Source organism: Myotis yumanensis, unplaced genomic scaffold (assembly GCF_028538775.1).
Source record: "Myotis yumanensis isolate MYYU_CA2020_CCGP unplaced genomic scaffold, mMyoYum1.0.hap1 SCAF_7, whole genome shotgun sequence".
Taxonomy (NCBI): domain Eukaryota; kingdom Metazoa; phylum Chordata; class Mammalia; order Chiroptera; family Vespertilionidae; genus Myotis; species Myotis yumanensis.
In genome coordinates, this window is record NW_027223758.1 from 28,620,929 (window position 1) to 28,644,840 (window position 23,912).

General features: G+C 40.9%; 1 protein-coding gene and 1 non-coding gene across 4 annotated transcripts in view; both read right to left on the bottom strand.

Moving 5' to 3' along the window:
- Positions 1–10,030: 10,030 nt before the first annotated feature.
- The window catches only part of MCM8 (minichromosome maintenance 8 homologous recombination repair factor), a 47,189-nt gene continuing 33,307 nt past the window's right edge, over positions 10,031–23,912 (bottom strand). For 2 of the 3 annotated variants that reach the window (XM_070419939.1, XM_070419938.1), the window contains 6 exons: positions 20,175–20,370; positions 17,627–17,846; positions 17,113–17,322; positions 15,649–15,725; positions 11,765–11,954; positions 10,031–10,411 (listed from right to left, as the gene is read on the bottom strand). In XM_070419939.1, the coding sequence (XP_070276040.1) occupies positions 10,319–10,411; positions 11,765–11,954; positions 15,649–15,725; positions 17,113–17,322; positions 17,627–17,846; positions 20,175–20,370 (986 nt within the window). In that variant the 3' untranslated portion in view covers positions 10,031–10,318. The remainder of the gene's footprint in view (positions 10,412–11,764; positions 11,955–15,648; positions 15,726–17,112; positions 17,323–17,626; positions 17,847–20,174; positions 20,371–23,912) is intronic. The other variant, XM_070419940.1, reaches the window with a different exon arrangement.
- Positions 23,549–23,683, bottom strand: LOC139014761 (small nucleolar RNA SNORA20). The gene has a single exon (XR_011472315.1). It is a non-coding gene; the product is annotated as a small nucleolar RNA SNORA20 (small nucleolar RNA).

Genomic DNA, 23,912 nt, shown 5'->3' on the forward strand with positions numbered 1-23,912 from the left:
CTGGGTTCTGAGCCGGACCGAAGGCGGTGGGGAGGGACTAGGGGGAACACGTCGGGCGGGGTGACCGCGTGGTCCACGTGGCGGGAGAGGACGCAGCCTTCTCAGGCCGCAGCCTGAGAATCTCCCAAATCCGTGGCCTGCAGGATCCCCTGCAGGTGTGCGCGGCGTTCTCCGCTCTTTTAGGTTTAAAGATGGATAAAGTGGTCCAGAAGAAGTAATCGGTGCTAACTTACAGCTCTTCTTCCTCTTTTGAGCGTTGCATATGCCAAAAATGCAGGTTTTAGAAAATGTCAATAATAATTACTGTTTACCTGAAAAGGGTGTTCATTATAGCCAAGATGTGTGTGTATGTGTACACATACGTGTGTGTGTGTGTGTGTGTAGAAAGTGCATTATCCCATTTGATGCTCCCAAAAACTCTAAGGTAGGGTTCATTATTAACTTTACATTTATTAATGTAAGAAACATTTAAACCTAGAAAGAATTTTTGTTAATTTACTCGAGCCCAAACTGTTGACAGTTGCAGGGAAGCAGAATCTCAACGGATTGAGATAATGCTATGGAAAATGGCAGTTTTGCACCTTGTTTTATAAATTACAATAAAAAGAGGCGACATAAGTGGGTTACATGAAATCCATTGGTGATAGATTAGGGAGGCAGGAGAAAGCAAAGTGTGTGGGGGGATTGGATAAAAGTTAAATGATAGATCCATACTTCTTTTACTGGTACTGAGGTGGGTGCAGTATAGTAACTATATTCTAGTTAACAGTCAACAACTAACTCATTAACAAGGAGGGGATTTGTGGTCTACGCAGAGTGGTGCCTGTGCTTTGAGGGGTCCAGAAAAAGGAAAATTATTTTGACATTCCAAAGATATGTTATAGATGCAAAAAGACAATAGGCTCAGTTAAGGTAAAGATTGACCTTTGTCAGAAGATACTGGCCTAGAATATGACTACCTGCCATAAACTGCTTTTTAATTTTAAGTTTCAATTTCAGCCCTAGCCGGTTTGGCTCAGTGGATAGAGGGTCGGCCTGTGGACGAAAGGGTCCCGGGTTCAATTCCCATCAAGGGCACGTACCTCAGCTGCAGACTCCTCCCCAGCCCAGGCCCTGGTCAGGGCCTGTGCAGGAGGCAACCTATCAATGTATTTCTCTCACATTGCTATTTCTTACTGTCTTTCCCTCGCTCTAAAAAAAAATAATCAATGGAAAAATATCCTCAGGTGAGGATAAAAAAAATATGTTTTCATTGCAGACCATGCAGGTCTTCCCTGAGCTAATCAGGTTAGCATGTGGCCCCTTTTCATCCACACATTTTTACAGCTAAGGAAACCTAGACTTAGCTTGCTTAGGACACTTATTACAGAAATATCCAAATTAATAATCAGTTAATTAACTGATTCATATTATACATTAATGATTAATATAGTATGTCATACATTATACTTATTGATATTAATATTCAATAATATTGCAATGTTGCAGAATTGTTTTCATATTCAGTTCTGAATGAAATGGAATATTTTTTTGCTGCTGATGGGGAGCTGTTTGCCTCCCCCAAATGTGCCTCTTTGGGCTATAATTCTAGGCTGGGTCCTTTTAAGAAACAGCAGACATGGGAGAAGCTCTGAAGACCAAATAGAAGTTACTCTTTCCGAAAGGATATTTGCTTTTATAAGGGAAATCCCCATTTTTAAGCATGTTTCCCTCACTATGCCATGACTGCCTTCATTATCAGTAGAGAAGGCATGGATTTAATTGTATATAACAATCTTACTCTTGCTTACAGTGCATTTCCTGGTAAACTCTCATAACTGACTCTACCTCCAACATCTTTTTTTGTCTTTAGAAAAAAGTGGTATTTAAGGTAATGGCTTCTCCCATTTGGGCAAATTACTTGGTGTTCTTGGGTCCTTCCCATATATACATAAGGTACTAGGATATATCTTATCAAATTACATTTTGCTTTTCTCCTTGTCAATCTAAGAAACATCTAAATCTGTACAGAACTTTTAGGAGTTTGAGCCAAACTGATGGCAATTGCTGGGAAATAAAATCTCAATGGATCGAGACAACGAAATTGCACATAAACTCCATTTCTTTAACATGACCCTTTCTCCCTGTCTATCCACTTTCCTTTATCATTAAGCCCTTAGTGCCGGAAGCCGATCCACCCTTGCTGTTTGACACAGTCGCTGCAGGGAAGAAACATCTGCACAGCTTATGTTTCGAGGGACCTGGCATATATGGCATATGTTTGCTCCCCCTCTTAGCGCTATGTGTTTTAGCCAGGACCACCTCCCCGAGAAAGGTTGTTTCCCCAGGTAGGGATTTTTCCCTGGAGTTAGGAATTAAAAGGACTAAGGAAGGAAATGAATCAGTGTTACAGAAATACCATGTACTACTTATGAAGTACTTGGACTAAGACTGTTGGCAATAAATTTGGGACTTGTTGGGCCCACATCCCCAGGGGTCTGCCCACCAGGGAAAGCACCAAAGCCTATACCCCTGGAGACCCACTGACACAGGGCAATCCCAGGGAAGGCAAGCAGCGAGGCTGGGAGGACATAACCTTTACTGTGTAGGATAATCTCCTTCAGTCACTTCCTTGTAGCTTATCAGTAGAGCAGCGACCTTGGAATAGCCCTTATAATGGAACACAGAGATTAACCTAGACAAGATTAAAATCAATAGAACTAGATAGAGACAGGATTTTTGGCAAAGATAAGAAACTATGGAAATGAAACAAGGAAGGAACTGTAGAAGGTTACCCAAAACATACCATGATGTGATTATAGAGCAGGGGTGGGCAAACTTTTTGACTCGAGGGCCACAATGGGTTCTTAAACTGGACTGGAGGGCCAGAACAAAAGCATGGATGGAGTGTTTGTGTGAACTAATATAAATTCAAAGTAAACATCATTACATAAAAGGGTACGGTCTTTTTTTTTTTTAGTTTTATTCATTTCAAACGGCGGGCCATAGTTTGCCCACGGCTGTTATAGAGGCATGCTTATAGGATCAAATGGTATAAATACAGATGTAAAGGACAATAAAGGGAGAACCCAACTATGCTAATCAACTGATTGCTGTCTCCGTGTCCTTCCTTCTTCGCCGACTCCGTCCACACCTTTGGGAACCCCTGGATCTGCTGGGGATGGACCCCAACACTTTAGGACAGCGGTTCTCAACCTGTGGGTCGAGACCCCTTTGGGGGTCGAATGATCCTTTCACAGGGGTTGCCTAAGACCATCAGAAAACACATATATAATTACATATTGTTTTTGTGATTAATCACTATGCTTTAATTATGTTCAATTTGTAACAATGAAATTGGGGGTCACCACAACATGAGGAACTGTATTAAAGGGTTGCATGAGGAAGGTTGAGAACCACTGGTCTAAGGAATAAGAAAGGCTCAGGTCTATTGGCCACAGAAACAGTTTTGATCAAACAAAAGGTAACAACACCTCAGTTGTGTTAGCACACACTCATAGAACTAAACAGAATGACATCGTGGTTAACATCAGGACCTGATATAATGATCAGCTACTCCCTACCCTGGTCCCAGCCAAGCAGTAAAGCCCACAACCCCAGGTCCCTTAATCACCATGATTAATTTTTCCTGTATATAATCTGTTCCTGCGTGGGCCATTGGGGAACGAGGTTTTAGAGTGCTTGCTTACCTGTGACTCTGAGTTTGGCACCATTTCCTTAAAATCTTTACTTTCTTTGCTGCCAACTCGAGTTCACATCTTATTGGGCTTTGATGTGTGCAGGGAAATGGACCTCTTTAGTCTGGTAACAAAAATGTTCTGGAGAATGACAGTTTTTCAGCTTATTTTATACCAGTGATGGCAAACCTTTTGAGCTCGGTGTGTCAGCATTTTGAAAAACCCTAACTTAACTCTGGTGCCGTGTCACATATAGAAATTTTTTGATATTTACAACCATAGTAAAACAAAGACATATTTTTGATATTTATTTTATATATTTAAATGCCACTTAACAAAGAAAAATCAACCAAAAAAATGAGTTCGCATGTCACCTCTGACACACGTGTCATAGGTTCGCCATCACTGTTTTATACATTAGGATAAAAGGAGGAGAAGTAAAGAGGGTTACATGAAATCGGTGGTAGATTAAGAGGGTGGGAGAAGGCAAAGCAAGGAAATCTCTGATTGGATAAAAAGCAAAACGGAGAAACACTTCTTTCTCATTGGTGGGTACAGGACAGTTAATACCATTTGTAGCACATAGAGATGACTGCAGGAAACAAGATAACAATGAGGGTTTCTGTGGCTTCATTCTCTAGAGTTGGCAGTTGGGCCTTGAAGGGTCTGGAAAAGAAAATTACTCTGACATTTCAAAGTAATCTTAGATGCAAAAATTATCTTAGATACAAAGAAGACAATAGACAGGCTCACTTAAGGTAAAGATTGACCTTTGTCAAGGAAGATACAGGCCTAGGACATGATTACCTGCCATGACCAGCTTTTAGTTATATTCCGACCATCCTATCGTGATTCCTTTCGGTCTCTGAGTTTGTAAGGCCACCATGCAGTCCTCCCCTGAGCTTATCAGGTTTAGTATGTGGCCCCTTTCCCCACATTCTGCTAATCTGTTTTCACGTCAATTTGATTCTTAGATCAGGCAGAACAACCTAGAAGGATGGAAGGAAAATTATTTTTCCTCCCCCACAGTTTTGGAGAGCCAGCCAGAACTCACTGGCTGGAACACTGCTTGCTCCTAGCTAGGACTGCTACACCTGCGAGATCTGTGACAAAAAGCCAGCAAGAGGTAAGCTTCGTACCCTGGCTGTGGGGCGCGGTTACGGTGTTTTGGCCAGGTTCAAGCCTTGGACTCATGAAAGGACAGGGTCCTCTCATTGACACGTGCAAGTCCCAGCTGGAGGGCAGGGCCCTCCCAACACAATTATAGCCAATGGCTGTGGTTGTAAGCTTGAACCTATGGTCCAAACACATAGCCCCACGTGCCATGTGCTAGAGTTCAGGTGCATGTAGTTGAGTAGGGTTGAAACTCACGAGAATGCTGTATACAACGTGGTCACGCCCCTACTTTGCCTCGTGGCATCTGCTATAAAATAAAGACACAGCTTGTGGGCACTGGCGTTGCCTCCTCATCAGGGAGGCAGCGTCCCACCGAGACCCAGCTTTCATTCTCTTGTCTGTCTTTTCTCAATCCTTTCACCCCCTCACTCAGGATCACCTTTGGCCGTAACACCTGACAGTCTCTCTGATCTCTGTCTGCAAAGTTCAGTGGAAGTAGAAGTGGTAAGCAGGAGAAAATATTTGTGAAGATAGCTTCTTGAGCCTATGAATTTTTGTTTTTTTTCATTGTTTTGTCTATGTCTCTTGTATTGCTTGTTATATGGACAAAAAAGAGGGTATGTACAAGTTCAGTAACTGAAAGTAACATCACAGGGTGATCTGATACATTTGCTGGTGGTGGGGAAAATAGCACCAGAATGTTACCTGCGATTAGACCTTGGTTCAGCAACTTCAGTACTTGATTTCTGGCTAAGAATTCAGAGCCAAGACTCAAACTATAAGAAAAAGTGTATTTAGAAAGTCACAGGTGGAAGAAGTGAGCTATAGAAGGAATGGGCTCAGGAAGTAAGTTACAGAGGCAAAAGAAAGGCCCTTGGAGCTCAGGAGAGAGAAGGGTAAAGATAAAGTGTCTTGGGGGACAGGAAAGGTGGCAAGTGATTAAAACCTGTTCTACCTGCTATGGCAACAGCAGTGAATAAAGCAGTCTTTGTCTTTAGGAAGTTAGACAAGAGATGATGGGTTGGCCAGAATAGTGGAATTGGAAATAATTAAGAGTAATTAGATTCCAGATAGTTTGAAGATAGTGCTGAAAGATTTGTTTTGATGGATACAGGGATAAGAGAAAGAAGAGACAGAGATAACCCCAACCTTTTTGGCATGAGAAACCAGCATGATAGAGTTAAAATTTCAGAACATCATGGGAGAAAGGGAGGTGCCAATAGGAAAAAAAAGGGTTACACACCAAGAATAAACATGAAACTGGCTTTGGATATCTAAACAGCAACACTGGAAAACTAAACACAACAGAGCAATATTTAAAATTCTGGGTGAAAATGATTTCCAAACTAAAATTTTGTGCCCAAACTATCAATCCAGGGGTGAGGGTAGAATTTGCTTTATGAGCTCTTTCTCAGGAAGCTACTTAGAAGATAGCTTCCCACCTGGTCAGGTAGCTCAGTTGGTTAGAACACAGTCCCGATTGCGGATTGGATTATCTGGTCAGGGCACATACAAAGAAACAACCAATGAATGCATAAATAAGTAGAACAACAAATTGATGCTTCTGTTTCTCTTTCCTTCTCTCTCTCTTTAAGAAACTAAAATAAAAGAGAAAAAAAGATGGGTTCTACCAAAAAGAGGGAGTAAAACAAGAAAGAAGACACAGGAGCCAGGAAATAGGAGAGGAAATGAGAAGTCCCAAGATGACAGCTGTGTGGTTCTGACTGGAAAAGGCCAAAGAATTCCAGGAGAGAGGTTTCCAAGAAGTTAAAATAGACCACAGTACTCGATTTGTTGTATGTTCTAAGAAGAGACTTAGACTTCCAGTGGCGCCTTATGTCAAATTAGTGGGAGGTTCACAGAAAATTAAGTAATTAAAAAACAAATTATTAATTCTAGAGAAAACAAAAAGTACAAGGAAATGAATATTTGTCATAAGGCAAAGGCTGAATATAGATTTAACTAAAAATTGTGATGCACTACAAAATTGGAAATTGGCAAGTATATAATATGTACAAAAAAGGATTTAACAACATTCTGTAGTCGAAAGTTAATAATTTTTAAAACTGAAAACTTTAAGAATTAGCAATACTAGCATGTCTTTAGAAAAATGGAGTTAAATAGGATCACAGTTGAAATTCAGCAGAAAACTAGGGAATATAGAAGTATAGGTTTTAATATAAGCCTTGCATAGCTATTTATTTAAAATTAGAGGCCCGATGCATGAAAATTTGTGTAAGAGTAGGCCTTCCTTCCCCCAGCTGCTGGCACCAGTTTTCCTCTGGCACCCGGGACCCAGGCTTCCCTCCTCCGGCCACCCGCAGGCAACTGGGACCCAGGCTTCCCTCCTTCTGGCCGGCCGCAGGCACCCGGGACCCCGGTCCAGCTTCGCCTGGGCCCCCGGCCACAGGCACCCGGGCCTCAGCTTTGTCAGGAAGGACTTCTGGAAGACATCTGGTCTATCTGGTCTATCTGGTCTAGTTAGCATATTACCCTTTTATTAGTATAGAGGTCCGGTGCATGAAATTCGTGCACGGGGGTGGGGGTGGGGCCCTCAGCCTGGCCTGTGCTCTCTCACAGTCCAGGACACCCCGGGGATCAGGCCTAAGCTGGAACTCAGACATCCCTCTCGCAGTCCAGGACCCCTTGCTCCTTATCACCTGTTGGGGTCCAGCCCCACCAGGTCCAGGGGTTCCCCATGGTGTGGACAAAGTCGGAGAAGAAGGAATGACACGAGATAGCGGTCAGTTGATCAGCAGCCTAGCCAGGTTCTCTAACCAGGATCTCCAGCCAAGTTCTGTCTTTTATTGTCTTGTTACATCTGTATTTATACCAGTTGATTTTAATCCTGTCAATTTCTATTCCAAAGGTTAGGGCATTTCTTATCTCCATTCCAGGGAGTAAAGATTATGTAGCTTAAGGGTGATTGTTCGTAGTTAAAGTGATAAACTACCCACCTGGCATTTAGTTAAGGGGTTTTATTCCCTCCCTAACTTCAGGGGAAAATCCCTACCTGGGGAAACACCCTTTCTCGGAGAGGTGACCTTGGTTAAAACACATAGCGCCAAGAAGGTGAGCAAACATATTAAGAACAGTATGCCATATACGCCAGGTCCCTTGAAACATATGCTGTGCAGATGTTTCTTCCCTGCAGCAACTGTGTCAAGCAGCAAGGATGGACCAGCTTCCGGCAATCACCCACCTGCTGTGGAGGCAAGAGAAGCTCATGCCACCTCCACTGTGCTCGCCAGTCGTGAGCCTGGCTTCTGACTGAGCAGTGGTGGGGGTGGGGAGAGTGGGGCTCAACCAGAAGCCCGATTCACTGCTTCTTAGCGCTGGCCCCGCCCCCTGCCCACTGGTGGTGGTGGGGCGATCTGGGGCCAGGCTGGCTGGGGGAGGTTGAGGCACTGCGGTGGCACCCTGTCCAGCCTCTGCGGAGGCTCTGGGACTGCAGTGCCACGGCCTCTCCCGCTGTCTCTGTGGGAGGAGGGGCTGCAGCACTGGACCGGGACTGCCATGGCTGGCCTGGCAGAGCAGGCTCGCTGGCCCCTCCTCCCCCTGCCCACTGGTCGTTCTGGAAGGTCATCCAGCTGTCTGGTCTAATTAGCATATTACTTTTTTATCATTATAGATTATTATAGATAGGAACATGTTTATCTTTAGTAATAAAAATAATACATCTTAAAAATTTACCAGTAACTAAAATGTTAAGCTAAATAAATTGAAACTTAGTTTCAGTTTATTTCTGAAAGATGTAAATTCATTTTTTGTGTCAGAACTATTTAAACATTAAAAAGTAACTGTGGGGAAGTGGAGAGCGGCTGTTGGCAATCCTGAGGTAGTGCGTTATGGCTGACATGCCAAATCTGGTAGAAAGATGGGAGAGGGCGGTGGGCCACCTGAAGGCAGTATCCCATGCCTCTGACATGCACTGTGGGTATGGAGACAGTGCTCCAAAAGCAGGTGATTGATGACAGAGCTGAAACAGATGGCTACATAGACAAGTGTGTCAACACGACTTTGCAAATCAAGGGCAAAATTAACTCCGTGACAGTAGCTAACTATAAGAAACTCAGTCTGGTATTTGATGGTATGCTGGGCACTGTGGAGATAATAGAGATATCGAAGTCCAGGTAATGGGTAAAGTGCCAACCATTTCCATCAACAAAACAGATGGCTGCCACATTTACTTGAGTGAGAATTCCCTGGATTGTGAGATACAGTGCCAAATCTTCTGAGATGCATGTCCTCATTCCTTCAGAAGACGGGCACTTTAATGAGTTCCCTTGGCCATCTAGCATTCCAAGCAAAATTGTTTCCTCTAAGTATTCCCTTGATTCTGCATTCCATCCTGGCTCCGCCTGAACCTGAAATAGTAGGTTCGCCTGTACCAGCTGCTGTGGCAGTGCCTGCACTCAGGCCGATTTAAAGAGTCTTGGACCCTTTCTCTGGGATCCCTGCCCAGCACCTTCCTACAGAGATGACTTAAAAAGAAAACCACCACACCATTCTAAGAGATTGCATTCCTTCCTCCTTCCATGCCAGGTGCCTGTCCTCCATCTTCATTAATGCTCAACAGCTTTTGGTTTCTGTCCAGGCACCTGAACAAAGGACTAAAATCTCTACTGCAGCCTGATTTTCAGTCTAATGTAAGGATCTTGAACAGCATTGCTAATGTAAATTTCAGTTTTCCCCTCTAGGACAAACATATCAAAATATATGCAACTTTTTTTTGGTGAGAAGAGAGATTGTCCTATGACTTCTACCCATTTCCTGAGGCCTGTAGAAATAAACCTTTATCTACTTAAAGTTATACAAAAAATAGAATAAAAATAATACCAAACTTGGAAAAAAAGTTTAACTTACAGTGCACACGGTGTGCTCAAGTGGGAGGAGGTGGCGGGATTTAAAAAAGTAACTCTGTGAATGTTTCCCCAAGTGGACATTTGGTATGCAATGCCCTGGTGTTGTTCAGTGGTTAGATCATTGGCCCTAGCACTGAAGAGTCCCGGGTTCGATTCCCAGTCAAGGGCACATGTCTGGGTTGCAGATTCAATCCCTGGCCCAATTGGGAGGCATCCAATAGATGTGTCTCTCATCAATGTTTCTCTCTCTCTCCCTCCTTCCCTCCTTTCCACTCAAATCCATGAGAAAAATACCCTTGGGTGAGGAGTAACAACAACAAAAAACCCTCACAAAAAAACAACTATGAAATACAGGACTAAAAGAAGCCAATGTCATGCCAATAAATTTAATTTAAAAAAAGAACCAAAGACAGGTAAAAAACAAAACTATAATTTATAATTACATCATTCAGATTAAAAACATTTTTTTTTAACTTACAGAAGAAATTGTGAAAATTAACAAATGACTATCACTTTTTAAATTAGTTAAACACTCTTTTCTTATAATATTACTTTTGGGATGTCATTTTTCAGAATAGTTATTTTTTTCTGCATATCCTTCATTCTTGAGATGGCTTTAAAATGCTAATTAACCCAGGAGGGCCTAGCTTGATAGTCCTTTTACACAGTTTGAAGTTGGTAAACCTTGGGACCTTTTTTCAAGAGGTAACCTTGCTCATTTAGTGATCCAATAAAATTTTCAAAATCAGCAACCTGGAAGAAAACATCAAGAGTTAGCCCAAACAAAACAAAAAGAGACCACTAAGTAATCTGCAACATACGATTTTTTAAAATCTCTCAAAAACAAATGTACGATTGTCAAGTTTCTTGGGAAAATAAAATTATTTGTACTTACACAGAAAACTCTACATATGAACTTTGGATTCTATAATGCAGGGAATCTTTTATATTTGTTTTAGCTTTGCGTCTAAAAAATTTTGACTAACTTTTGAAATTAAGTGGGCAATTTTCCATATAAATTGTATTACATGGAAGAAAAGGGGAAGGAGATTAAGAAGCACAAACTTCCAGTTATAAAATAAGTCATAGGGATGTAATGTATAGCACAGGGAATAGAGTTAATAAGATAATAACTCTGTATGGTGACAGATGGTTACTAGATTTATTGTGCTGGTCACTTTGTAAGGTATATAAATATTGAATGAATATAATATGTCATCTGTAATCAGAAATAAATTTAAAACATAAATAGCCCTAGCAGTGTTGCTCAGTGGTTAGAAAGTAGGCCAGCCTTGGTTGGGTGGGAGGCAACCAATTGATGTGTCTCTCTCACATCGATGTTTCTCTCTCCCTCTCCTTCCTCCCCTCCACTCTAAGAAAAAGCAATGGAAAAAATATCCTCAGGTGAAAATGAACAAAACTAAATAAAATAATAAACAAAAATATCTTATTACATCCTTTTTCACTAAACTTTTCTTTTGGTAGAACAGGTGGAACCATGTCCATTTAACAAATGAAGAAACTGAGGTTCAACGATATTAAGATGACTTGTCCACAAGGGATTTCCCCGTAACTATCATGATATTGAGAAACCTTTGAAAAGAGTAAGGTAAAGATAAAAACTTTCTTTAAAGCTATACACAGCTAGTTTCATAACTTAAGAAAACAAGTTTGTTTTTGTTTTTCAAAATACCTATTCCATTCTTTTTTCTTTTTTAATTCTTGCCCATTTTTTCCATTGATTTTTAGAGAGAATGAAAAGGAGGAGAGGAGAGGAGAGAGGCGAGAGGAGAGAGGGGAGAGTGGAAAGGGGAAGGGGGGGGGGGAGAGAGAGAGAGACAGAGACAGAGACAGAGACATAGATCATAGATGTGAGAGACACATCAGCTGGTTGGATTGAACCTGCAACCAAGGTATGTGCCTTTGACCAGGAATTGAGCCTGCAACCCTTCAGTCTGAGGGCTGATGCTCTAACCACTGACCAACTGGTCAGGGTGCCTATTCCATTCTTTTAACCCAAATATTTTGATATTTAAAAGTTCTGTTATACATTAATAAATTCCTGCTGACATTATAAAAAAGACTTAAGTATTTGGTTTATCATACCTGAATGTTTAGTTCTCTGGCAATCTGCCGAAGTTGATGAAATTGAAATAAATTGTTATAAGTTCTTTCAGCAATGTTGTTGAGAGCAGAAATAAATCTTTTTGCTGTTGACCTATTGCTCATTCCAGAACCGTGCTGGGATCGCTCAAAATCTAGGTTCCCAAATTCATCAGAGTAAGTTCCCAGCATGCTTAATGGGAGAGGAAGAAAAACAAAGTTACCCAAGGTGGCATGGCTATAGAAATTTTCATCCCAGGCCTCCAGATTATAAGAAGAAAAATGTGGAATTATCATAAGGCCTCACGTAGCAGAGATTTAAACATGTATCTATTGAGTGGCCACTATGAAATTCACTATGGTATTGGCTGGGGCTAAAAATATTTTGGACAGTTACCATTTTTAAGAACTTCTTGCCTATAGGGCAAGAAACAAACTACAGGTTAAGGCTTAGACCTTCAGGAGGTGGCATGGGTGCCCTTCTACTCATACAGCATGCTTCTAGTGGCAGCAGAGGGAACAGAGTGGCCTCCACGGACAGGCCAATACCAGCTGAGGAATGAAGAGACAACCAGGTAAACTCTCTCCCTACGAGGAAAGGAAGAAAAGGATCTGCAGCTTAGAGCTAACAGAAAATTTAGATGGAAGGCATAAAAGACTATAATGTGAGATCTGCCAGTTTTTGAAGCCTTTAGTGTGTGATATAGGTCAGAGAAAGGGAGATCCGCTCAGTCTCATCTTAATATCGTCAAAGCTAGTGCTAATGGTCATAAGTACAGTGTTAGTTACCAGTGTCCACTAATGTGCCAGAACCACATTTGTCACTTTATTATAGCCTCACTGCATGCTACCTCAGCACCACTGTTCGTGGTGTGTTTACAAAAAAGGGGACTGAGAAGCAGAGCTTAACTGTGTAGTTCCAGGTCAGACTCTAAAGCTCATGCTCTTCCAGCAATGCTGTACCACTTTCACTTAGAGCCAGGGGGACAGCGAGGCAATGTCACTTGGTTCTGACGCCAAACAAGCCCTAGAGCAGGGGCTCTTGGGGAGGAGGGGGGGAATAATCCATTTACTTTCAAATAGAAATTACTTAACACAATGATTTCATCTTTAATATATTTTTAGCATTGGAAAAGTAGATTTTTTAAAAAATATATTTTATTGATTTTTTACAGACAGGAAGGGAGAGGGATAGAGAGTTAGAAACATCATTGAGAAAGAAACATCAATTCAGCTGCCTCTTGCACACCCACTACTGGGGATGTGCCCGCAACCAAGGTACATGCCCTTGACTGGAATCGAACCTGGGACCCTTCAGTCCGCAGGCCGACGCTCTATCCACTGAGCCAAACCGGTTAGGGTGGAAAAGTAGATTCTTAACAGATTTATATATTAATTGCTATGAGAGCATATTAAAAAGAATAATTTCTAAATTATTATACACTCACAGAAGGGGATATTATGCAGTTGCAAAAAAATAAAAGGAAGTTCTTTAGGCACTAATATGGAATGAACTCCAAGATGCACTGTGAATGAAAAAAGCAAGGTATAAATGTGTGTGGCATGCTACCATTTCTCCATAAAGAGGGAAAAAGAATACACAGATACAGAGTTCTGATAGGTATTTTATATCTGAAAGTCACAACACAAAAGATATGTCGCCGCCACTGGGGCAAGAGAAGGAAGAACTAGGTAACTAGTAAACAGAGTAGGAGCAAACTTTTTCCACTGTATGCTTTTTGAACTTTGGAATTTTGAAGCATATGAATGTGTGAACCTATTAAAAATTTACCTGAAGCCCTGACTGGTTTGGCTCAGTGGATAGAGCGTCAGCCTGCAGACTCAAGGCTCCCAGGTTCGATTCCGGTCAAGGGCATGTACCTTGGTTGCGGGCACATCCCCAGTGGGGAGTGTGCAGGAGGCAGCTGATCGATGTTTCTCTCTCATTGATGTTTCTCTCTATCCCTCTCCCTTCCTCTCTGTAAAAAAATTAATAAAATATATTAAAAAAAAATTTGCCTGAAAAAAAGAAAAAAAACACCCTAAAATAAGCTTTTGCTTTTATTGAGTAAAAATCCACATATATAAAAGGCGAATATGCAAAGTGTCCCCTCAGGAGTTTGGGATATTGGCAGTTTGCTCGCTCGCTATGATGTGTACTAACCATCAGGGGGCAGCATGGAATGAAGGCCCTGGCCTGCAGCCGGAAGGCACCAATCAGCCCTGATCACCAGCCAGGTCTAGGGACCCTACCCGTGCACTAATTTTGTGCACTGGGCCTCTAGTAATCTATGTCTGCCCAGCTGACATGGCTGTGGTTGAGCGTCAACCTATGAACCAGGAGGTCACAGTTCGATTCCCAGTCAGGGTACATGCCCAGCTGTAGGCTCAATCCCCAGTTTGAGACTTGGAGGAGGCAGCTGATCAATGATTCTCATCATTGATGTTTCTATCTCTCCCTCTCCCTTCCTTTCTGAAATCAATAAAAACATATTTTTAAAAAAAATCTAAGGTAGACATACTATTGGTTAAAATATAATTTTTTTTCTTTTTTACCTTGTAGGAATCATGATCTACCAAATGATATAAAATACAAAGCTTACAATCTATATAATAAAGAGATAATATGCAAATGGTCGTGACACTCTCACGTGTAACAACCGATCAGCAGGAGGCTGTGTGCGCAGCCAGCGCGGGTGGGCGGGGACTTGCAGCATTGGGGACTTGCGTGAGGCTTGCGTCCTCGCCCAGGCGCTGGCCCCAGGGACGTGAGGCTCGTGGAGGCTTACCTCTTTGGGGTGATGGATCATGGGGCTCCCACACCATGATAGGGCACAGGCCAGGCTGGGGACGCCCCCCTCCCCCCCCCAGTGTACAAATTTCATGCACCGGGCCACTAGTTTAACAATATTTGTTAACATCCTAAAGTATTTATTTATATTTGAACCCAGAAATATCATTTCTGAGAATTTCTCATACAGGTATACACTTACCCACGTATGAAGTATCTTATAGAGATTACTCTTTGTAAAATTGTTTGTAAAAGGAAAAGAATGGAAGATATTCATGTATCTAGCAATGGGGGACTACTTAAACTATGATATCCTATCTAATAATAGACAAACATGGTAATTGACCGTACCTTTGCTATGCCTCCCATTGGCTAATCAGCACGGTATGCAAATTAACCGCCAACAAAGATGGCGATTAATTTGCATATACCGGCTGGGAGCGAAGACTGAAGACAACATGGAAGCGAAGCGCTACAGAAGGGAGCTAAGTAGAGGCAGTGGAGACAGGAATGGAGCCAAGGCTGGGGAGGCGGGAGGGCAAACCTAGCCGCAGCGGCTGGGAGTGGGAGCAAAGCCCACCTCAGCGGGTTTCGCTCCCTTCTCTGCTTTGCTCCAGCAGGAAGCCCTATTCTTGCAGGAATCTTCCTGCAACGGGCCTCTAGTATCTAAATAATAGAATACTATTTAGCTATAAAAAGAAGAATTCTCTATGTCCTAATAGGAAAAGATCTCGAGATATAATGTCAATTTTTTTTTAAAAAAGTAAAGAACAGTATAACTCATGCTATTTACAAAAAAGTAATGGGTGTTTTGGTGAAGGATGGGTGGACAGTAAATAGGATGGGAGCAAGTCTTCTCTAAATATGTAATTTTGAAATGATTTTAGAACTATGTGAATGTATTACCCATTCAAAAAATTTTTTAGTGTCAAGAGTATTTACACAAATTTTAAACTAAGAAAGTATAGTTTCTTCAGAGAAAAATGTGATCCAATGGGCTAAATAAAGACAATTTTGCTTGGCCTAAATAAAATCTATACTTAAGATGGAAAGATGACTGGTACTTCATTTAAAACATTAAAAATTTTAATCTTACCTGTATTTCATAATTTCTACTATATCTTCAGCATCTTCTTTGGTTGCTTGCTCTCTCAATTCCAACCTTGCTCGTGCCTGTGAACCATTTTCAGATAACGAAATATAAATATAGGGTGTCCCACCCAAAAAATGCATATGCACTTTAACAGCTGATAACACTTAACTTTCACTCCTTTTCAGGTTTAACTGATTTGAAATAATGGGTGAAACCAGTATAAGCTTTGAACAAAGAAAATTTATCCTGAAGTGCCACTAGATTTTTTTCTTTATGGGGATAAAAAATAAAGTTTATGGTACAAAACTGGCAAGAGTTGAGGAAATGCAGGAAATGCATACACACAAATACCGAACAAAATGATTCTTGATTGATGTTTGCGATTCCATTGGTTCCCATTATCAACAGAGCCTGAACCAGAACGGTTGTCAGTTTGAAAACAGGCATTGACCAAAACAAAACAAAACAAAACAAAAAAAAAAGAATTCATTTCTGTAAATTCTTTTAAACTCTGAAAATCAACTGTATGTTAATAAATACTGATTTTATAATCATTCAAAGTGTGTATACATTTTTGGGGGACACCCTGTATATTTAACATTGTTTGAACAGGTATAGTATGTTTAAGATTTTGTTTATTTATTTTATACAAAAATTGACTTTTGGGGAAGGGAACTATGATATGAAAGTCAGAATTTTAAAAAAGTGATTTGAAAACAAGTATGAAAATAATCACTCATTTAAAATATGGATTAGTGCTCACTTTGGCAGTATATATACTAAAATATGGATTAAAATTTATTTTTATCTACTAACATATCTTTCTGAGTGTTCATTTCAGAAGATTTGATTATGAAATATACTTGGTTTTTCCTTGCCTTTTACTTTCAGAAAGTCATACCTAACCAATCTGTTAAAACAAAAAAGAGGAGTAAGATTTTAGAAGCAAAAAGCCCAAACCCTGACCCAGCTAATTTTAACTTCCACAGCCCTCTTAGCATTCCATAGCTGTGAATAGATGTTATTAATACTAGAAAAATGGGCATTATCCTATGGGCCTGTCATGTATCAAACCAAATAAATACTCAAGGTATTTGACACATTCCATGTTCTCAAATATTCAACCTTAAATCCCAACATCCTTAGTTAACCTAACCACTCTTCACACTATAGGAGTTTCCTAAGTGTCATTAAAAAAAAAAAAGTTGCATGCTTGGCTGGTGTGGCTCAACGGTTGAGTGTTGACCTGTAAAGCAGGAGGTCACAGTTCGATTCCCAGGCAGGGCACATGCTGGGGCTGCGGGCTCAATCCCCACTGCGGATCAATGAAAGATATTTTTTTTAAAAAAACTTATCTATTTTTAATATCTCCCTGTAAAAAGAAAAACCAAGTCAATCATGCAGAAAATTGAGAGAAACCATATTACTCCTATCTCCCTTCTTAAGAAAATAACAGCTTAAACAAACCTCTGTTAATCGAATCAGAGATTCCAGCTGTCTAGTAGTGATTGGTGAGCTATTTAACCGCTGGCTCTGTTTCCGGAGCTCAAGGTAGAAATCTTGAAGGATCTGAGCAGCTTCTGTGGATAGCCTTGGATAGACATACTGACGAGCGTAACCAATGTACTTTCTCAATAGTTGGTGGGGAATTGGATCTATTGTTTCTCCAGCAACCACCTAACACATGATAAAAAAGCCCAAATTACAAGGACAAGTAGCAACTAAAATCTTTCAATTAAAGTAACTTGTTTAGATAAATATAAAATTTAAGAAGACTCTTCAAGTAAGCCAAACACACGGTAGTTCTAGCTCTTGGTCTAGTTAATATAGATTATTTCTAGTAAAGTTTACATAAACCCTAGTATTATAATATAAAATATAAGTTTATAATATGAAAATTTATATACTACTGCTCTACAGTAACACACTGAACTTTGACATTCAAACAGAAGTGAACTGAATGATTAAGAAGCATTTGTACCTTCAGTCTTTCTGATAATGGTTTATCAGAAACCACTTCAAGTACAGAAGTATTTGAATCTTGACTATTCAGACGAGCTACTGTGGCACTACTAACAGTTCTCTGCTTTCCAGCTCTTATTGCAATTACATGTTCAGAGAGTAAGTGATCATGATCTTCATTTGGAGTGTCCAATAGGATAAAGACCAAATCAAATCTGGATAGCAGGGCACTCCCCATTCTAAAAAGGCATGAAAGACAGAAGAAACAATGATTGAAACAAAAACAAGCTGACAACCTAGAAAACTTGTTTATTACTCAAGTTCCATGTAGAACTTAAACAAGGTTTTAGATTATAGAAACAAGCAATAGCTTTTGGATAACACAGCTGCCAACTCCAGAGACACCGGCCATGTGCCCTTCACTATGTGCATCGTTTTGCATGTACTGCCCTCTGGTAGGTTGAGCACACGGCCTTCTCACACCAGCCAAACCACTGAATTCTGTATGTTCTATATTATTACCCATGATCTAGGACCTTTGGATTTTTATGTTAAAATGATGTAAATGACACATTAGAGGTATCTAGTTAAGGAGTTCTTAATCTTTTATTATCTGTTGCTTCACCAACCCATTAAGTCACTCAAAGTATACCTATGCACATTTAGAAACAAAAAGCCCATTTTTTTTCTTTTCTTTTTTAATTGATTTTTAGAGACAGAGAGAGAGAAACATCAATCTGTTCTACTTATTTATGCATTCACTGGTTGCTTCTTTTATGTGCCACGACCAGAGATCGAACCCACAATCTTCTCATATCGGGACAACACTCTAACCAACTGAGCTACCCGGCCAGGGCAAGCCCATTTTTCCTTAAATAAGTACCTAATTAGTCATTACAATATAAATGCTGCAAACTACTTAATCACCTTCTCTGAACCCACCAATGAGATAACTCCTCTGAGATAAAAAACTGAATTCCAGAGTGATTAACAAATTTCACCGACATCCCAAAGCAGGTTTGTGGTACCTTAAAACCTAGAATCTAGGTCTAAACCTGGAACCTTGTTCAACTGGATCCTTCTGATCTTTCCAATATAGCACTTTGCTATTTTATTAAGAAAAACTAATAAATTGACTTTCTTGGTGGTGGTGATATAAAAATACCTAGAACCTCGCCGAAACCGGTTTGGCTCAGTGGATGGAGCGTCGGCCTGCGGACTGAAGGTTCCCAGGTTCGATTCCGGTCAAGGGCATGTACCTGGGTTGCGGGCACATCCCCAGTAGGGGGTGTGCAGGAGGCAGCTGATCGATGTCTCTCTCTCATCGATGTTTCTAACTCTCTATCCCTCTCCCTTCCTCTCTGTAAAAAATCAATAAAATATATTTAAAAAAAAAAAAATACCTAGAACCTCAAAGTACAATTATGTATTTTACTGTGTACCATTTCTATATTAAAGGTAATAATTACATTAATAAACATTAGAAAATTAGCCTTTTTCCCCCCACAAGAATTTAAGGTTCCAGTTTTTCATGAGGCATTCTTTTGTCTTTTTCTCCCTTTTGCATCACTTCAGTCTATTTTCCCCTTCCTGTATGTTTTGTTCAACCTGTACAAATCAGAAGAGAAAGCATATGTGCACACAAATATAAACATTGTTTTTGGAATAAAGTGGGATCATACTACATATATCTATAATAATAAAAGGGTAATATGCTAATTAGACCAGACATCTTCTGGATGTCATTCCTGACAAAGCCGAGGCCGGAGGGAAGCCAGGGTGCTGGAGGGAAGCTGGTGCCGGCAGCTGGGGGAAGGCCTACTCTTGCACTAATTTTGGTGCATTAGGCCTCTAGTGAGTATATAATGTGCTCTTTTCACTTAACAGTAAAGCACAGATGTATTTCCCTATCAGTACTTAGAAAGCTCCTTTCATTCTCATAAGACACTGTACAGTCTTACTATATAGTTTAATTACTTCCCTATCAATGAGCATTTTAAGTTGTTTCCAATCTTTGGCAGTGTTAAACAACGCTATAACATCCACATATCTTTGTGCACTTGAGTCACTATTTTTGTGAGTATAATTCTGAAAAGAATTGGCAGGAACAAACAATGTGTACATTTACAATAGTGATAAACATGCCAAGTTGTCCTTCAAAATGCTAAATTCTCCATCTCCTTGCCAATAATGATTATTAATATTTGAAATGTTTGCCAATCTGGAAGATATCAATAGTACTTCACTGTTTTAATTACGTGTTCAAAGACATATTTTTATTAAATATACTTTTATTGATGGAGGGAGAGGGAGAAAGAGAAACATTGATGTGAGAATGGAACATCGATCGGCTGCCTCCTGCATGCTGGGGATCGAGCCAGCAACTCTGGCTTGTGCTGACTGGGAATCAAACCAGCAACCTTACGGTGCATCGGACAAGTGAGCCACAATCATTTACTGAAAATTTGTAATGTCTATGAACTATCCAATATACATTCAATTATCTTTTCCATATTGATTTGTAGGGATTCAATATATTAAAGGTATAAATATTTGAAGAGACTTACTTTAAGTTCTCAGAGACTGTTTTGGCTTTATTATAATGTCCTCCAACTGGATTTGCAGCAGCAATAATGGAGGTTCTTGCAGGGAGGCTACAAACCATGCCAGCCTTAGCAAGACTGATACTTTGCTGTTCCATGGCTTCTAACAAGGCTTGATGTTGATTCCCCATCTTATCAAATTCATCTATTCCACAAATACCTATAATCACAGTAAAAAAATACAGGAAAAAGTGTTCTTTGGTCAAGTTGTAAATTGTAATAGAAATTATCCCACAATAAAAAATATCTCCACTGTTTCCAGCAGTTAAAATGATCAAGTGTCATACAATAAAGAATTCCTGATTTTTTAAAAATATATTTTATTGATTTTTTACACAGAGGAAGGGAGCGGGATAGAGAGTTAGAAACATCGAAGAGAGAGAAACATCAATCAGCTGCCTCCTGCACGCCCCCCACTGGGTAAGTGCCCGCAACCAAGGTACATGCCCCTGACCGGAATCGAACCCGGGACCCTTGAGTCTGCAGGACAATGCTCTATCCACTGAGCCAAACCGGTCAGGGCGAATTCCTGATTTTTTTTTACAGGAAATAAAATGTCTTATTTAACTTACTCTTATGTAACATTTACTCATTTGGCATTTTCCATAGGGAAAGCACTATTTTATGAGGGTTACAAAAATGAAGAACATATGAGAGTGACCCTCAAAAAGTTTAAAGACTTAAATCCAACAGGTGAGACTTTTAAGATATATACATATTCAAGATAGTATACTTCAATAACTATAAAAGGTATGCATAATTATACAAGACTAGAGGCCCGGTGCATGAAATTCATGCGGGGGTGGGGGGGGTCCCCTAAACCCAGCCTGCACCCTCTCCAATCCAGGATCCCTCTCACAATCCAGGACCACTGGCTCTTAACTGCTCACCTGCCTGCCTGATCACTGCTAACTGACCCCCCTGCCAACCTGATCACCCTAACCACCTCTGCCCACTGACCTGATTGCCCCTAACTGCCCCCCCCCCCCCCCCCCCGCCGGCCTGGTCGCCCCTCACTGCCCCCCTGCCGGCCTGGTTGCTCCCAACTGCCCCCTCTGCTATCCTGGTCGCCTCCAACTGCCCCCCCTGCTGGCCTGGTTGGCCCTCACTGCCTCCCTCTGCTGGCCTAGTCGCCCCTCACTGCCCCCTCTGCTGGCCTGGTTGCCCCATGTGGCCTGCTGCTCAGTCACTTGGTTGTCCCTCACTAACCCCCTGCCAGCCTGGTCGCCCCACGCAGCCAGCTGCTCAGTTGTTTGGTCGTCCCTCACTGCCCTCCCTGCTGGCCTAGTCGCCCCACGCAGCCTCCTGCTCAGTCGTTTGGTCGTCCCTCACTAAGCCCCCTGCCGGCCTGGTCGCCCCACGCAGTCTGTTCGGTTGTTTCGGATGTGACGGCCGCTAGTTCTTTTGGGGGTGGCAGGAGGTTAAAAGAGGAAGGGATATCTGGAAAGTTTTTAAGAAAAAAGTGATTTTTTAGCTGGGTTTTTTGGGAATAGTACAGCAGCATAATTTGGAAAGAAATGCATAATAAAGTCAGAAGTCCTAATGTAGTTCTCAGCAATAAGGAAATCACTTAACCTCTTTTTTTTTTTTTTAAATATATTTTTTTTATTGATTTTCCACAGAGAGGAAGGGAGAGAGATAGAGAGTTAGAAACATCGATGAGAGAGAAACATCGATCAGCTGCCCCCTACACACCCCCCACTGGGGACGTGCCCGCAACCCAGGCACATTGCCCTTGACCGGAATCGAACCCGGGACCCCTCAGTCCGCAGGCCGACGCTCTATCCACTGAGCCAAACCGGTTTTGGCGACTTAACCTCTTTAAACAAAATATGAAGACCTACCACTGACTGAAGGCATTTTATGTGCCAGGTATATTATAGCTGATCCATATGTTACTGGAGACCCTCAAACATTACCTTGTAATATTTTTCCTCCCTTCTTGCCCATACCCTGAGCATCCTGTTAGGTGGACATCCAGAGGGTGTTGCTGTGGTTAACCCCCTTACTTACAACCAAGTAAGCATGCCAGCTCAGAGGTCAGTCCATGCCTCTCTGGAATTGAAGGTATTACTGGATATTCTCAATATTACTAGCACAGTGCCTCAGGAGAGGGGACAGTGCAGAAACAAAGTCAAGCTGCTACTTTGCCACTTTTCAAAGTTTGAAAGCATGAGTTGGCAAACTTTTTCTGTAACGGGGCAGATGTAAATATTTTACATTTTATGAGCCTGTTACATATTCTTGGGGTTTTTTGGTTGTTCTTTACAATCCTTTAAAAGTAGAACACCCATTTTTAGATATAGACTATACTAAAACAGGGTAAAGGCTAGGTTGACCTGTGGATTAAAATTCACTGATCCCTGGTTTTAAAGCATTTAACTTTGAAAATTTTATACTTTCTCTTTTCTTTGGCTACAATTATTAAATCTTGTTGCTTTTAAAGAAATGATCTATTTCATTAGATATTGAAAAAGGAAAATATTACAAAACATCCTTCTCCTTTTTTTCCCTGTAAGTGTTCAGTAAAGATGTTAGTTGTGTTTGTTTTTAGATCTGAACTCTGCTGACTAATATTCCTTTGTATTTTAACAATGCTACTTTTTAATTTACTGATTTTAGAGAGAGAAAGAGAGAAGGGTGAGAGGGAGGATGGGAGGCAGGGAGAGGGGGGAGGGGAAAGGGGGGGGAGAACGAGAGAGAGAGAGAGAGAGGGAGGGAGGGAGGGAGAGAGAGAGAGAGAGAGAGAGAGAGAGAAAATGGATTTGTTGTTTTACCCATCCATGGGATGATTCTTATATCCCATGACTGGGGATCAAACCTGCAATCTTGGCAAATCGGGACAATGCTCAAACCCAACTGAACTACCCCCGCCAGGGGCAACAGTGCTACATTTACCATCATAGTGTTTGGCTTCTCTACCTATATTTGAAAGAAGAGGCAGCTCTTACCATTCCACATCTTAAATCAGATTGGCTATCTGTATAGCTAAATCCCGTATCATCTTCAACTTCTTTTTTTTTTTTTTTTTTTTAATATATTTTATTGATTTTTTACAGAGAGGAAGGGAGAGGGATAGAGAGTTAGAAGCATCGATGAGAGAGAAACATCGATCAGCTGCCTCCTGCATACCCCCTACTGGGGATGTGCCCGCAACCAAGGTACATGCCCTTGACTGGAATCGAACCTGGGACCCTTCAGTCCGCAGGCCGACGCTCTATCCACTGAGCCAAACCGGTTAGGCTGGAAGAGAAATTCTTAAAGCAACACTTTTATAAAAGAAATCTGTATAGACATTTATTTTAAGCACTTTGATTAAATCCTGCTTCCATAAGGACATTTGTCTAGACCATGCATGTAGAAGAGATGAAATGGTTACTCCATCTCAATTGACAATGGTCTAATGTTATTTTATCCCATGCGTGTAACTGCTCATACCATTGAAAAGACTATAGCAGCAAATAAATGGGAAGGTCACCTTCAACTTCTAATGGAAAGTTTGGCAGTTTCACAATGAGTATCCTTTTCTTATTTATTATTTTCTTCACCTGGTGACTGGTAAAAATACTGTCACTTCTAATGAACAAATATTTATAAATCCCTTCTATATATCTTATTATGTTCTAGGCATGTGAGATATAGCACTAAAAAGACAAAATTATTTGCCCATGTAAAGCTTACAATCATTGATGTAGGGAGCCA